Source organism: Nipponia nippon, unplaced genomic scaffold (assembly GCF_047370975.1).
Source record: "Nipponia nippon isolate SJK-2023a ecotype South Korea unplaced genomic scaffold, ASM4737097v1 scaffold_10, whole genome shotgun sequence".
Lineage (NCBI taxonomy): Eukaryota > Metazoa > Chordata > Aves > Pelecaniformes > Threskiornithidae > Nipponia > Nipponia nippon.
In genome coordinates this window covers 1,456,679-1,473,368 of record NW_028262291.1, presented here as the reverse complement: position 1 = coordinate 1,473,368, position 16,690 = coordinate 1,456,679, and the positions used below count along the sequence as shown (strand labels likewise).

Genomic DNA, 16,690 nt, shown 5'->3' with positions numbered 1-16,690 from the left:
GGTTAGACAAGAAGGTCGAAAGCCCAGGCACTGACCCCCTTGGAGCCATCAGCAGCTCTTCCTGGAGAGCAAAGGTCTAGTTGTTGCATAGACTTACAGAATCATGCGTGCACAAGTTAATGAGCAAGGTGGAAAACGAGGCCTCCTCGTTTCCTACTGAGCACAGCTGCTGCATGAGCTCAGCCGCCCACAAATCATCACCGTTTATTCCTCTCCTATGCCGCAGCAGCCGTCGGGCTTGGGTGGAAGCTAAGGATGAGCTGCCTCTGTGGAAGAGGCATTCCCGTGGGATCCTAGGATGTCTCAGGCAAGGTATTTCCAGAAGAGATAGGGGGATGTTCAGTCTAAACTGTTGGGTCGGAGTCTGGCCAGGCGCTTGAGGAGTTCAGCCGGGAGCAGGGGCAAGGCTGCAGGAGTAACTGGAAAAATGGAAGAGTGCATCTCACAAGAAAGAACTGGTGAAACTGGGCTTCTGCGGCCAAGCGAAAGGAGGGCAGGGACATAAGCTACTGAACAGCTCGGGTGAACGGATACTAAAATGAAGCAGAGCTGCATAAATGAAAAGACCTGACTGACTGACTGTTCTCCTTGGGTCTCCAGAAGCGGTGGGGTGCCCTGGTGACTGATATGAACTCTCCAATGGGCAGATGTCCTCAAAGGCCAGTGGAGGTGCTACATTTGAGCCAGGGAGGTTTTTTAAGGTGAATCCCATGGGGGGGAAAAGTAGGGCTAGCCTGGCTGTGAGTCAGCAAGTTGCTTCTCATTTCTACCCTAAAATAACTCAGAGGTGTGATTCCAGCTCTGCCTTCAGCTAGCAGCTGTGGAGGGACAAATCTTGATATATTTTTTTTTTAGATGGTTTTTGATGGTTTCTTACGTGATGTTCAGTTGAGCTAGCCAGGACTTGCACTCCCTCCTGCAGTCTGCTCATTTCAGCCCATGCTCACGGTCCCTCCTTTTCTTAGCCCTCTTCCAAGCCACTTTGGTGCATGGGGAGATTTGTTAATCTTTAGGAGAAGAAAGGGAGGTGAGAATGGTCTTGAGCCTCAGGATCTTAGGAGAGACACCCCAAACCCTACGCCTGTGGCTCTCTGAAATAATCCCTTCTCCAGGGCAATGTGCGTGACTGCAGCCTGTTCTTTTGCCATAAAATGCCAAGTGGCAATGAACTGGCATTGCCCTGTGGCCAGTAACCTCAGACCTCTTTGGAGAAGCCTTAATCTGTCAGAACAGGCTACCTTTACCTTGGCACTTTCCTCAGCACATCCTGAACTCGCCTCAGCCACGTGCTCCCGCTGAGTCTCCTCTGACCGCTTCAGCCGGGGCCTCTTTGGCGATGGCGATGCTCCACGGGACCACGCTGTCTTCCACCCGAGGGTCTCGCATTGGTGAGTTCAGCCCCCTGTATCGCATCAATTTGCACCGAAGGAGAGAGTTTGTGACACGCAAAGGTCACGTAGGAAGGCTGTGGCAGCACTTCATCCCCCCAGTAACACCCCCAATTTCTAACAGACTGGTCCCAGTCACTTCGGCTCATGGCTGCTGTACCTTTCGTGGTCAGAACTCTGCTTCTTGCTTGTTTTTTCTCTTTCCCTTCGCAGGAAGGTATGTATTTTCAGCTGCCCTCTTTGAAGTGGCTAAATTCTAATTTTCCAGTTTAGGTGCACAGACTGCCACAGGAACAAAATCTGCAGACTTCAGTCTAAAATTACCTGCTCTTCACCTACCAGCTGGTGCCGGCGCCTGAGTCTGTGATGGTAATTCAGTCCTGTGAGCCAGTTTTGGCAGGTGCAAATTGCACTCACCAAAGGGAAGCTGTCTGAGGAGAGGGCTGTTTTCTGTCCCTTAGAAAGCTAGATTTTGTCTTAAATGACCAAACGCAAGCGTGCCAGCTGAGACTTGCAGAACCTGCCGAAGGGACCTGAAATGAATGGGTATTCAGCGTGCGTTCTTCCTCCGTGACGCTGAAAACCCTTCGCTGTGTTGGTGTAAGAGCAACTGACTGAAGGATATGATGAGGACTGCGTTGGGTGTTGCGTTCTCGGGTTCAGAGTCCTCCCGTAGCTTCAGAAAGGAGCGGCTGGTCCCGAGAGGTGCGAGCCATCTCCTCCAGCACCGCCGAGCGCTTCCAACTCTCGCCGACTTCCAGCTATGTCATTTCAAAGGGAACTGGGAGCGGGCTTGGTCGCATACCTTGTCTCCTTGCAGATGACCTCCGTCCCCAGCCTGTGGGAGTTAAGCGGACTGCTGCCATGCCTGGCTCAGGCAATGTGGAGTCGTGGGATGGCCTTTGCCATGGTTTGGGGGCTGACAGTGGCGATGAGGCTGGAAGAAGCATTAATGCTTGCCTGGTAATATAGACCCATTTAATTCTTTGCCCAAAAGCCAACACAGGCCATGCTGCTTAAGAGAATGGGGCTTTGGTACTTCTAAATCTCCTCTTTGCCCCAAAAGGACAACCCTTCATGCCTTTTTTCCAGACAGGTAGGAACGACAAAGAAGTGAAGGGGAGATTAGGGGGTAAGGAAGAAGATTTGAGAATATATAAGGTCTTTTCTGCCATTTCTGGCTCTTGCTGCCCAGCATTGCTACAGGTCAGACATGGTCAGTAGCTATTTCTGAGACCGGTGTTTTCAACCGGAGGACACCTGGAGCGTGTGGACGGACCTTTGGTGCAAGTATAAATTCAGACACGTAACGCCGCTGTGTCGGTTGAATTCTTTCTTGCTGACGGTCTGTCAGCGTGGCAGCTGAGGACTCAATGGAAATGGTCTGCTTTTCACGAAGGAGGGAAAAACCCTCTGTAGGAGCCCCATGCTCGGCACTGCTGCAACCCTCGCACGCCCGCGGGGTGCAGCTCCCCACCGCACCCCAGACCCCGCACCCGGTCTTGCAAAGTTGCTGGCGTTTTCTTCCAACTTGAAGCAGCGAGGGGAAGATTATAGGGCTTGGGGATGGGGCCGGTGTCCGCAGGGGGAAGAGGACCTTCTAATGGTGCTGTGTTATGGTAAAGCTAGCAATGACTCATCTGCTCCATTTGGTGCAGGATTGATGCAGCTTTCATCTGCGCACACAGGAGATGGATGAATAGATGTATTTGCTAATTTGCTGGCGGGGTGAGGCAGAAAAGGTGCCCTTCAGGGAGCCAAGGAAAGCTGTTCCTTACGTCGGCCCTGTTGCTTTGGCTGGAGCCAGCTTGTTGCACTGGTGAGTCTGCACTGACCTTGAGAGCTGCAACAACCAGAAGCGTCCCAGGAGGGGCTGTGGTGGTTGTGTGCTGGTGGTTGTGTGCTGCTGCTTGCAGCAGCAGGAATTTGGAGAGCTTTTCTTTTCCTTTTTCTCCTTGATCACCGGTTTCATGATCTCTGCTCCCTCTTCCCAGCCTGGGAAAGAACTGGTGAGCTGCTGGCAAGCAAAAACCTGCCTGAAAAAGCACAGATTGTTAAAGAAAGAAATAGCATGGGGGGGGGAAGGGAGGGAATGAAGCCTTTTCTTACAAAACCTTATTCTCAAGTGCTGCTGTCTGTGTGGGAGGCAGGGAGGGAGCTGGAAGGGGGGGGAATGGGTAGACAGGCAGAGACAGCAACTGAGGAGAGAGAAGGGAGGAATAAATAGATGTGAGGAGCCATAAAGAAGAAAGCAAAGGTGGAGAAACAGGCCATTAGAGAAAAACTGTGTGATGGAATGAGGGAAAAAACCCTCACACCTGTATGTGCAGGCTTAGTTTTTGGAAATGAGGAAAGCACCTTCCCTTTCAGTCTGTGGGACACAGGGGTGCTTAAAGGTGAGCATGTGCTCGTGCCCTTGAAAGCACAGGGCTGGAAAGGAGAGAGAGAAAGGAAAGAGGGGACGATACCCAAGGTAGGGAGGCTGCTTGGGAGGTAGCTGATAACGTACAGAAGAGGGTTAAGTACTCTGCTGGAAGAGGATGGGCTGCGGAGAGTGCCGGGGTCTGGAGGAGGAGCACGGATGGCTGCAGCCCAGCGCGGTGCTAGCCCAGCCAGTGGCTCCGCAGCCGATGGGGCAGAAAGGGGGCTTGAGCTTCCCAGATGCGGTGTTTGACAGCATCAGCTCAACCAAGCCAAAGGCTCTGGAGCGATGCTGGGCAGTCCTGTGGCTGGTTCCAGTGATGGAAGAGCACTGAGAGAAAGCCCTTTCACGTGGACACTTAAGAACTACTGATATTGATTTTTGGCTTAGTTTGGTTTCTACATCTTTTAAAACCTTTTCTAATCTGCACGAGGGGCTTGCATTGCTTCTAGTGGAAACTAGCTTAGAAATCAAGAAATTGTTTAATGAGCTGTTTGTAGCAGTGCAGGGCACGGCTGTGGGACACGGCTCCACGGCACAGCGTAGGCTCTGAGCAAAAACAGCTTTCCTGCTTCCAGGAATCTGGAATGCAGACCTGATCAACCAGGGGTGTGAATGAGAGAAGAGATGGATAAACTGAGGTACTTGGGCTGTGCGGAGTCCCCATTTCTCAGCAAAGAGGCCAGTTTGCCCCCTCTCTGAATTGCCCCTGCCATCTCTGTAGGCTGCACGTAGCTTTCCTAGGGAAAGCAGCAGAGGTTGGATGCTTGGTTCATATAGTATAACTGCACAAATACTAGAGAGCGTGTGAGCAGCCCAGCTAATTGATATCAAAGCGACTGAGCAGGTAATTTAATACTTACGACATGATGAATCTGGCTCTCCCTGCTTTAACCTCTAAGCCTGCTTCAGTCTTGGGCCCCGCTTATTATTTCTTTGTGTCATGGTTGTACCAGATGGAAAAGGAGGATAAATTGCTCCCAAAGCAGAAGAGCAGAGTCCTGTGAGTGAGTGTGTAGCCTCAGGACGCAGGAATACAGCCCTGGATGCACACAGGATTGCTACTGAGCAGAGCAGTAAGAGTGCTCGTGGGGGGCAGTTAGAAGGACAAGGTGAGGCAGGTGGTATCTGCAGGAATACTACAAAATGAGCAAGGAGGGGGAAATATCCTTGCACTTGGCCGGGATCATCTGTTTATCTACAAGTCCCAAGCCACAGAGAAGGTCTTAAGCTTGGTGAGCAGCTGGGATTGTGTTTGTGTGGTACAAGATGCCCAAGCCTATGATGCATCTTCAGTGAAGGATGAGGAGAGAGCGGCGTTCTGGTTTTCCAAAATGGTTTAATATCACAAACTCGGAAATGTTAAGTATTGCTCAGCTGTAGTCAGAGGCTATGCTTTTTTACACCCAAAGTAGATCTGGCCCATGTAGAGCTGCTAGGGAAACTTGATTGCTGATTTTTAAACAAGCGAAGAGCTGATTTGATTATTTTTTTTAAATTTTTTATTCCATGGGAAGATCTTGGAGTTAGAGCGAATTGAAAATCTAAGGGAAGAGTAGCAACTATCCTGCTTAACACTGGCTATGAAACCCTGGGGGCAGATTATCCGCCTCTCACCTTTCCATGTTTTATTTCAAAGCTGGCCAGCTTGGATCATCTAACGCCTTTTGGAGACTTCAGGCTCCAGCTCGGCAAATAGTATCCAGCTAAAACTCATCCTCTCTAAGGGAGGTGTGTAAGGTGGGTCCTGTGAAAAGCCTTCTGGAAGTGCCTGTCCCATCTCCGTGCTACAGGCAGAGCTGAGGTACCCTCCTAGGCTAACTACCAGCCTTTCACACTGCCCGTTCAGCGTACGGCACACGAGTGCTGTGGTCACCATGCCTGGCGCAGCGTGAGAGCTATGGACTTCCATGATTTCAGTGCTGCAGTCCCCTCGGTCAACTCCAGTTGACTGGCATTGGAGAAGATGGTGGCCATCAAACCATGGCTTACATGGGAGAGCAGGAGAGGGGGGAGTTTGTCTTCTACCAAGCCGTAAGATGTTGCCCAGCTTTGCTCTAGACCCAAACCTGGCATTTCTGGGAGTAGGTTTCCTCCAGGCCAGCGTTTCTGCCTAGATGGAGATTAAAACACCGCATTTGTTAGCCTGTTTCCCAGAAGAGTCAGCGGCACGGACCATTGCTGCAACCCTGGGACCTTCTCCCTGTCTGTCCTTAAAGGAGTGATCTGCACTCTGAGCAGCTTCGGAAGAAACATCTATCGGTAGAGGGTTTTGAAGAGCCTCTTTATTTCTAAATCCAGACAGCTAATAAGCTCATATTTCACTTAGCAGGCAGAAGGCTCTCGGCAGGCTCCTGGCAGCGCTGAAGGTCGGCGGGGAGGTAATGAAGCAGGCGACTCGCATCTGACTGCTGCCTCCTGTTTACTCGTTATTTCCCAAGCTCAGGGCTGCCGCGGTGCTGTGCCACCGGAGCCCTGATGGCGAGCTGCCCAGCGGCCGTCTCCTCTCCTCCCGTTGCGCAGAGGTGTAGCCATGGGAGCTCCATCTCCCACCTCACCTTGCCTAGATTGCTGCCTAGCGAGGCTTGCCGGGGTGGTGTTTTTATTGTGTTTTCGTAACACTTTGAAGCCCACTTTCTCCATTTGTTAAATTTTCTGGATGTAGCCGTGCTCTTCACTGCTTTCATCAGTTCCCTGGGGAAAATGGCTCCAGCTAATCACCTGCAGTACCTCTGACATCCCGCTCAGCTCCGCAGGCAAGCCCAGCTAACCACCGCGAGAAGGAGACAGGAGGGAGATCCCTTAGTCCCTGCGAGATCCAGCTTTACAGTAAATTCATCCAGTTGCACTGGAGTCAATCCACTGATTTGCACCAGCTGAGGATCTGGTGCTTGCCTTGTTCTGCTGTAGCTCCACCAGGAATGCTGACAGCCATAATCCTTATAGCCCTGACACCTATAACTGAGGAACTAATCCCGTTTTTTTTTTTCTGCAGTACCCATCTGGATGGAGAGTATTGCACAAGATCACATATTAACCACTTCCTAAACTTAACTTGGGATAATGCTGCAAAAAAGAGGGGTAGAGGGTGCGATACAAGCAGGGAGGAGCTATTGATCTGCTTTCCCATCGAACAAAATGTTCTCTCCTTACCCAGGAGGAAGGGAGCTGTGGTGAGCAAATGAAAAGTAACATTTATTTGGTTGGACATGAATATATCTCATCACTGAGAAATGGCATCACGTACATGGCTGGGATGGACTTGTCTTGATTGCACATGGAGCCTAGTTGTGGCAGCCAGAGATGCTTGGTAGTCAGTCCAACTCGTTTGATGTTCTTGCAGGTATGGGCACTGTAGTAGATGCTTTGAATGCAGCTCACGGTTACTAAAGAAAGAGCCAACAGTGTTCCAGTTTTGTCTTCCGTCCTCCTTCGTTGCCTCCAGGTAGAACGGCACTGGCTCGCTCTGTCCTTTCACTCACCTCTCGTTGCTCTGCTTCCTCTTCCAGGTGCTGTATCATGTCCAGATAGGACACCGCCAGGGTGAGAATCGTCCCAAGACAGCCACTCCAAGGGGCTGAGCTCAGGTGGCTCCTCTGCTTTTTCCAGCAGCCGGGCAAAGGAGAAGAGCTGGGATTGCCCCGCGCGCGTGGCGTCCAGTCGCTACCCACAGCACTCGTAGGGATGGATTCCAAAGGCAATGTCCGAAGCGGAAACAAACCCGACGCCAAGGCCCCCAGCTCCGGAAAGCCAGAAAAGCCCAACCCTGGGCCTGCCACGAATGCAGACAAGAAGGAGATCCCCAAAGAGCAGCCTGCTCCTGCCACCGCCACCAAGAAGGCAGGCGGCGACGCTGCCGTCGTGAACAACCACAGCAACTTGAAACCCAGCCCCGCCGCCACGGAGACGCAAGAGGCCACCGGCCAGTCCCCTGACTCTGACCACAAGGGAAACGGCTCCGAGGAGTCGCCAGGCAGCAGCATCTTCGACAACATGAAGCCCTTGATCATCGTCGGAGGAGTGGCAGTGGCTGCGCTCGCTGTGATTGTGGGAGTGGCGTTCCTAGCCCGGAAAAAATGAAGACCGAGACGGGGTGGGGATGAGAAACCCAACCCAGCTGTACAGCTCCTTTTGAGACAAATGCATGCAGAAAAATTCTATACATATCTATATATATATAGAGCGAGCTAGATAGGTCAACAACAAACACCAACTGCAACTCCAAGAGTCTTGTTCAAGACAACTGTGCCAGTTTGACCCGGTGTGGGTAACTCCATGCACTCAGTGTGTTCTTTCATGTAATATATCTTGGCTTATACCACTGTGTATAGATTACAGCTTCTCCTGATCGGTGTAAATGACGGTGTCCCCTCCCCTCCCCTCCCCTGCTGTCCTCCCTGGGAGACACCCCCACCTCTCTTGCAGTCCCCTGTTTTCAAGTCCAAAGTGTTCTATGTCCCATCCGGAGTCCCCGCTTTGTGTTTCGGTTTCTGTTCGGTTTGTTTTTAAGTTGGGTTGTGGTAAAGAAGATGTAAGGGGAGATGGAGCCTAGTGCTAAGACCCAGTTTGCCTGTCGCTCCGTGTTGGGCTGGTGTTTATCCAGCACCTCTGGGGCAGGGGAACCACTGGGCAAACGCAGGCAAAAGGCAGCTCCTTGACCCAAACAGCAAAATGTGATCTCTGAGAGGTGTCTTGTGTACCTGCTGCTCATCAACCTACTTCTAAAAACCCAACTCCAAAGTGCCCCAGAGGAAAGAGGCTGGCTGCCGCTGGAGGCTGAGGCTGCAGCATGGTAATGCTGGGTATGCAACTTGGGACATCACAACAAGTCATTTCTCTGGCCGAGCTGCCAGCTGGGGAGCGAGCAGAGGGGCCGTCCCGTGACCGACAGCGTGGTGAGCAGCGCACGGAGATACCCGGCGAAGTCCCGTGCCCACCTCGGGGCACCTGCTTGGCTTCTTGCACATTGGCAGGCAGCCTTTGGGATCCCATGGCTTGCCAAGGTCACACGGGCAGAGTTTGGGGACAGAGAGACTTTGTTTTGGATCTAGTATTTCCTAAAGTTAGGCTGGGCTTTGCAGGATGCTGTGGCCTCAGCCCAAACTCCCTCGAGGTCAGCTGGACTCTTCTGTTCATTTCTTTGGGCTTTGGATCAGGCCTTTCACCTGCTTTTTTTTCCCCCACTGAAGGCTGTGGTCTGTCAGTACAGGAGAAAGTAGAAAAAGTGGAGACATGAGCTGGTTTTAGGGGCAGAGAGGACCTGGGATCCCATGAGAATAAGGCTGACCTGCTTTATAGCAGGGAAGCCCTGTTCAAGGGCACTGGAAGTCTGTCTGTCTGGGGGGGGATTTCCGACCTCCCTCCTGGGACAGTAGCAGGGATTTATGATTCCTCCAAGCTTTGGAAATGGAAACAAATTCCCAGCCCTCGGGAACAGCCTGGTTTCACCGGTGAGCACCTCATCTCTGAAGCCAGACCTTGTGAAGGGGAGAAGGCAGGCAGGTGATGAGAGAGGGCCTTTAGTGCGTTGGCTGATGCCCTTCCCCTAACACCAAGAAGTGGGCGCATCTCCTTACTCTGAAAGTTTCCATTAGACTACTTTTGGCTGCTGTGCAACCGCAAAAAAAGTCTTACGCAAAAAGACCTTACATTTTTGTTTTTAAATTAGGTGGGAGAGTAGAGGAGGTCAGAACCGCAGAGTCTCTGGAGCTCAGCAGCCGTTGCAGCCGATGGGCAGGGTTCTGGAGTGACGATTAGCGAGAGGTTGTGACCAAATGGAGACAGTTCAGTTAAAGAGCCTATATAGAGAGTTATAAATCTTCTTAACTGAGCCTGGATGTATAAATTCAGTGGGTACAGGGCCAGCGAAAGGCGTGTGTTCCTCAGGCACTGCCTTTGCAGTACCCGCTTCTGGCGAGATTACTGGGTGGGGTGGTGGGTCTGTATAATCTGAGCTGGCAATTCTTCTCTTGGCTTGTGTCTGTCCTATTTACCTCCAAATTTGGTCTGCTGAGTGCATATGGCTTCCCCAAAGAAAAGGTCTTTTGATGCAGCCTGGCCATTCCTATGGTGAGATTTGTCATCCTCTTTCCCCCAAGGCTCAGAAAATATTCCCAAAGGTGCAGGGCCTCTGGGAGTATCAGATGCTGTCTTCTGACGAGCAGGCTGCATGCAGCTGAATTTTACTGTCTACCGCTGCTTTTAACAGTACAGAGACAGGGGGTGGGCATGTTGGGTTCACAGTGGTTTTTGGAAGGAGTGCCACAGCCCCAGGTGAAATCCTGGTAGCTTAAAGCACCCTTTGCCTGTGTTGTGGATGTCTCCTAGGAGCAGCATGTCACTCACAGCCCGGAGAATATCTTCGGTTGTGACATTACGGATGTAGCATCTATCGATTCTGGCCCGACCAGCATAGATAGACACTGAGGGAGGAAAAAGAAACACCTGCTTCATTTGAGTCTCCTATTTTACTTTCTAAAAGTGGTTTTATTTCCTTGACTTAACCTTTGGCAACAGAAGAGGGGGAAAAACAGTTCTCAGCCAACATGGGCCTTACCCATTTCTGTCCATCTCCAACCCCCCCCAGCCCTTAGAGCACTCGGATGCAAGGCCAGTGATTTCATCCAGAAACACACCGCAGGGACGGCGATGGGGCTGCCGCTCCTCGTCCGGCTGCGTAACCACGCGCGAGCCCTCCCTAGGCAGTCAACACGGTTGCTCATCAGGGATTTTTCGCTTTCTGTCGTCACTTAAGGTTGCTGTCTGCTGTCCACATTCCCCACCTGGCACCCACCTCTTTGGTGGTTTGGTTTGGAAAGCACCTGTGTTTGTGTGTGTGTGTGTGTGTATAAACACCACCCTGCCTTGAAGAACATTCTGCATATGTATGTATACATACGTATATGTTTATATTACTGCAGTCTGGGGGAAAAAGCAAACAAATCAACCTGGAGATGACCCTTCATTTGTTCCCCTGCATTCACACAAAGTGTCCGCGACGTCTTTTTTGTGCCATTCGCATCGTGCCATGCAGCACCTGAATTCCTTTTCGGTCCTGGTTTCTTCTCAGTGCAAAGAATGTATGGCTAGCGAACTGCTGAATGTACGATGTGCCCGTTGTGCTAGAAGCTCAAAATTACTGTTCCCCTCCCTGGATAGTCGTGTGGGCTACTCGCTTTAAAAATAAGGCACTTTTAGACTATACTGAACTATACTGGACTGTGTTGTAGCGCTTTTCGAAGTGTGGGTCTAGTGTTGATTTGAGTCAGGTAGATCAAGCGTAGATGCCGTGCAAGCTCCTGAGCACGCAGCTGGGGCGATGCACTGCAGTCCTGACTTGCAAACGCCATCCTTTTAGCAAACACCTCCTGTTCTGCCTTACTGTGCCAGGCTGTGCGGTGGTTTCTCTTTGAGGAAAAAAAAAAACAAACGTCCAGCGAGAACTAGGCTGAGAAGAGCAAATTCATCTCTCTCAGAATCGAAGCGAGATTGAAACCAAATTTGTCGAAGCAGAAGGCTTAAATGACTGAACTCGCTGCGCTAAATAAATAGTTGTCTTTTCTCGTACTGAGCACACGCCGTTATTTGCTTGATGTTATTCTTTGTGTGGTGTTTGTGATATGAAGTCCTTCTAGTGATATCTCCGTGGGGAGAACGAACTAACGCTTAAAACTGATCTGATTCTGTGCTTGGGATTTGAAGAGATCTAGATTGCTAGTTTACTCTTTTGATAAAGTCTATAAATTACAAATTTGCAAAACTGACTTCAGACATTGTAGCTTATCACTAAAACTATAGATTCAATTACTACACCCGATCTCAATCTATTTTTAAGGAGCCCTAAGTTTTAGTTGAAGATAAAGATGTCATCACGCTCTCTTGGACAACTTCGTAGAAGGTTTTTGATGCTTCTAGCGTTAAGAAAGATGAAACGGATTACACTTCTGCTGCTTTTTTCTACCGATTTAATATGCTATGGATAAGTCCCGTTATTCCTAACAGTTTTGCAGTAGGAGGCAAACAAATCTGGAAGCCAAAGGCTAACACAGCAGCATTTTCAGGAGGGTAAGAATGCGTTCCTGTAGGCGCTGTTCGCCTCTCGGGCTCGCCCTTAAAGCACTGAACAGCTGCTTGCCCCAAAGCGCTTCTTGGCTCCGTTAGGTTGAGTGATAAATTAAAAATGGGTTTATGTCTCTGCTGAATCAAAGTTTAGGGGTTGATCCGTACAAGGGGAATTTTTCCGTTGGCTTCACCATGCTCCCATCAGGTCTTTGAGATCTTATTGGCACCAGGGATATGATTGCAGGTCACTGTAAAATGTAAAGTCATCTCGATGGTGTGTCTTTTTTAAAACTGGCAAAAATATTCCTTAGTCCTTCTGCTGAGTGTAAAGAAAGGCTTCTCTGGTATTAACCGAGGCAGCCATGCTCACAACAGTGCTTATACCTACCTTAATATTTGTGTATAAACAGCAACAGTGTAACTAAACCCAAACCAAACCAAACCTAGAGTTGGTGAGAGATGATTTTTGCCTTAAAAATTTCCCTTCCTTTCCTGGAAATGCCACTGGGGTTTAGAAATCGGCATCCATCTAATTCTTCTTAGAACTGGTTGAAAATAACAGGCCTGAAGATTTGAGAGAAAAATTATTCTTCAAGAAACAAACCAAAAAAGGAAGGCAATGAAAAAATGTATTTGAAAGGTGAAATTCTTGGCATTTCAGTCCGCTCTACCGAAAGCTTCGAGTCGGTGCTTCTGAGAGGGTACAAGACACCGTACAGAGGAGCGCAGAGGGAAAAAAAAAAAGCCCATGACATCATTTTCTTAGCAGTTTTGGCTAACTTTGATACCCTATCCACATCTATTTTTTTTCTCGGACAAAAGCAAAAATGACCAACTCTGCCGCCATGCAGATTAACCTTCCCTAATGGACGTTTCCAAATGAATTTTTGCTGGCTTTGTTCAATGTTCAAGGGTCAGTGAAGCAAGAAAAAGACCTAAAGTTTTCTACAACCAACTTTGTATGATTAAGGGAAATGGCAAGTTTACGATTTGGGCATTTTGAAAGGCTGCGTTCTCCTTTCACATGCTTTGCTATGAAAAGGACTGACAATCCAACCTACTCGCGCTTTGACCCCCTTAGTCCGTGGCACCGTGCGGGAGCAGGGATGCCGGTTCCCTTCCCAGGCCATGCAGCATCTTACTGTGGTCTCATTCCCTTCACCACGGGGCCGGGAGAAATCTCCCAGGCCGGGAGGAGCCGTCTTCCGAAGGGTTAGGGAACTGCGTCGTGTAATCTTTTTCATAAACTGCCTGCAGTTCCGCTTTGCCGGTTGGGCACGTCCCTTCATGAAGAGAACTGGCTTTGATCTGGATAATACAAGTTCTGTATCTGAGTTAGTTAAATTCTCAGCGCAGGAGGCTGGAATCGGGATATTGCCTGTTATTTACACCAGAGGTATTTGGACCTTTGCTCTTTCAGGGAGAAATCCCCTGATGCTGAAGATCCAACCTGGGCTGCCTGCACGTTTGAGGTCTTAGGAGTGGCACTCGATCGACAGCCCCACCGCAGAAAGCGATGAAGCCTGTGCAGCAATCTGCTGGGCCAGGGGATGCGGTGCCACCCACGCACGTCAGGATTTATGCTCTGCGGGTTACGAAGAAGCCAGGAGAGGGCAACGTGAGCAGTGGCTGCTTACTACTGTGGATTAAATATCGCTGCTCTGCTTCCAGCCCATAATTTGCCCCTAAGCGCTTGCCCTGCAGTGACTGGGTTTGGCCTATTGGTCTTTTTAAAACCTCTCCTGTCTTCATTTTATTGGAGATTAGTTCTCTCCTGAAGTTTATCTATTTGAAGTACTACTTAATCATTAATGGGAAGTTATTTTTTAAGTGGCATTAAGGGCAAAGAGCACAGAATAAGATGTCTTAGCTGTCATGGTGAATAGGTGGCAAAAACGAGAGGGCACTTAACCTAGGTTCATCAAACCGGAGGTAGCTATAGCGAAAGTTGACCTCCTCGAGCCAGATTATCTTGAATTGAGCCGCCCAGACGATGATGCCGGGTGCTCCTGAGGGTGCTGCAATTTAGCTGAGGCATTGGCTCGGGACGTGCCCCACGCCATTCAGCTGGGCCTGGCTGGGTCTGCCCCGCACCGTTTCCCCATGGCTTTTCTTGCCTCTTGCTGTGGTTAGCTCAGATCACGTTACCTTGGTTAGCCCTGGGGAATTTAATCGGTTGAGCAAAGGGGTTTTATGATGACTTTTGCCTCTTCTCTTTTAGATCATCAGTCCAGCCCTGTGGCCTGCTTTCCTTTTTAATGCCCCAATTCCTAGGCTGGCTGCTCATGCCAGATCTTCAGCTGCTACAAACGACGTGGCTCCGTTGGTTTCTGGAGCTCTGATTCATTGCTTGTCCTTTACTGCTGCTTTGGCTACTGCGCTGTATTCCCTTTCCTTTCCCTACTTTCTTCCCAGGCAGCTCTGCAGATGCGGCCTCCCCGCAGCTAGGCAGAAACCCTGCCCCAAGGCCGAGGCAGATTTTGGGTAGTCCCACCCAAAAGATAGAGGCGATATTCAGCCACCGAGCACCGAAGGGGAACGCAGAGACTGTGTGGCGCAGCAGGGAACGTACGAAGTTTTCATCTGCCCTAATCGCTAAGGCTTGAGGGTCTGAGTCTGCGAGATGCCGCAGGCTCTTGTCTGCCACAGGAGCTCAGCAGATGAGAGGAGCACAGCTGGAAGGGCCCTTTTTGTCCTTGCTCTTCCATGTCAGTAAGTCGCTGCGTGGCCACAAGCTCTGCTCAGGATTGAAGCCTGCCCGCCAGTCAGGCGTGAGGCATTCTGGCCGCTCAGGAGATGCTGACACAGCAGGAGCATCCCCTGCACTTGGCTGAAGCTGGCGCTTCTGCAGCCCTCCGGTTATTGGAGCACCAAAACTACAGGCAGAGAGGAGAGGTTCTCAAGCCCTCAAGAGCTGGCTCTCAGCTGATGTCGATGACCAGCATTTCTGCCGGCCTTGAAGAACCGGCTCACGTGCAGGGGCGTGCTGCAGCGCGCTCTCATCCTCCCTTAGCTGCAGGATTGTGGACACAGAAGACTGCAAAGATTTTCCATTTGCATGGGCTGCTCAGGCGTTACCATTTGGTAAAGTAACGCAAGACTGCTGGGCCTTGAAAATCCACATCTCATCCCACTAACCGTGCCACTAAGCTGGTACCCAAAGCCTGCAAGCTGAGCGACAGGTCACGGCCGTCGGCTTTCCAAACGCACGGGTTTGGCTCTACCCTGTGCTTTAGTTCTGCTCCCTGCTTCGTAAAGCGTGCGCTCTGTTCGGATGCTCTGACACGCGGTACCTGGGGACTCGTGCTCTCTGCTCTTTGATGCTATGCTCTTCAAATTAAATAGATTTTTAAATTTTTTTTGGCTGAAAAATTGGGTTAAATTTGGACCACCATGTTACTCTTGCTCCTGTTTCTCTTTCAGTTGCTCCCAGCTTGAAATTCTCAGACCATTCCATTCTTTTAATCATTTCTCATAATGCAAAGCCCCAGTGCAGCATACCAAGAATAAAGTCCCAGGTTCTTTCTGCCTGTGCATGGTGGTGCCACCGGACCAAAACTCCCAGCAGGAAGAGAGGAATCTTTAATCATCTTTGGGACAGGAAAGACCTGCATTGTATCCCTGGTTTTGCCACAGCAGCTTCAAGCGGTCAAGTTTGTGGGGCAATTTGATAAGAACAAGGGTGCCATACAATTTTGTCATGTTAAAAAAAACAAGAAACAAACCAACAAGCGAATAATTTGGCTTTACTAAGTTTTGAGCAGCCCTTCTCAAGCCTGGTGCCTTTTCCTGACTCACTGGTTAGGACCCTTTCCATTGAAATCTTTAAACGGTGCAATCTCAGCTCCCCAGCGAAACCCAACTCTCTCCTAGTGGTAGGTGCAGGTTGTTTACAAACTCGTGGAGAAACTAAAATTGTAGAAAGGGAACTCGAAGGTCAGATTACAGGGGATTTTTTTTTTTTTTCTTTTGGTTTGCTCGGATTCTGTTACTTTTCCAGGGACCGATCCAAAGCCTTCGGAAGTCAGATGGGAAGCTCAGCCACCGGCAGCGGGGAAATGCCTGCTGCTACCTTGGAAGCCGCAGGCGTCTTCCCAACGGCATCGGTGGGTTTTGAGTCGGCCCCTGAACGTGTTTTCCAAATGACAGTAATTTTCAGAGTGACACCTTGATTTCTTCCCTGTACAAACAGACCTGCTTCTCACTTACACGTATTTACCTGTGTTCAACATACAGGTTTGGGTTTTTTTTTTTTTTGCTTTCAGAAACAATATGCTGCTAGACACATTTCCTGGAGGGAAATGGACACCTACCTACACACAAAGCTATACAGCTAATTTATACCTTGTTGAATTTATAATCTTGTCTATGCTTCTATGGACACTTTGTATGGGCTGCAGCTCAAATCCTAAAATAGTCAAGAATTTTTCCTTTCCCATATAGTATTCTATTTACTTTGACTTAAAAAGAAAAAAGCGTATAAATGCAATAATGCAGGTAGACTAGAAATACTAGATTGAAAATTAAAGTAGTTTAGCTTGTCCCATTGTGACTGACAGTGTTGTACGACACCCAACGCTGTACCCTAACATTTTCCAGGCTTTCTACGTAGCTGAATCTAGTATTAGCTTTGAAAACCCATTGTATGAGTGGTGGGCGGATGGGTTGGAAACGTGTGCTCTCTACACACTGTATGTTACTCACATCAGAAGCTGTATGGCCACTCCATATGCTGTGAAACTGTAAATGATTCCCAATACACCTGTAACTCTTACCAGGATTGTGAGAAATAAACTATATATAGAGATCTATATACACA

General features: G+C 49.6%; 1 protein-coding gene across 3 annotated transcripts in view; it reads left to right on the top strand.

Annotated features, from left to right (window-relative positions):
* Positions 1-16,690, top strand: part of CEND1 (cell cycle exit and neuronal differentiation 1) — a 26,224-nt gene extending 9,534 nt beyond the window's left edge. For all 3 annotated transcript variants that reach the window (XM_087740404.1, XM_087740392.1, XM_087740396.1), the window contains exon 2: positions 7,320-16,690. In XM_087740404.1, the coding sequence (XP_087596530.1) occupies positions 7,495-7,890 (396 nt within the window). In that variant the 5' untranslated portion in view covers positions 7,320-7,494 and the 3' untranslated portion in view covers positions 7,891-16,690. The remainder of the gene's footprint in view (positions 1-7,319) is intronic.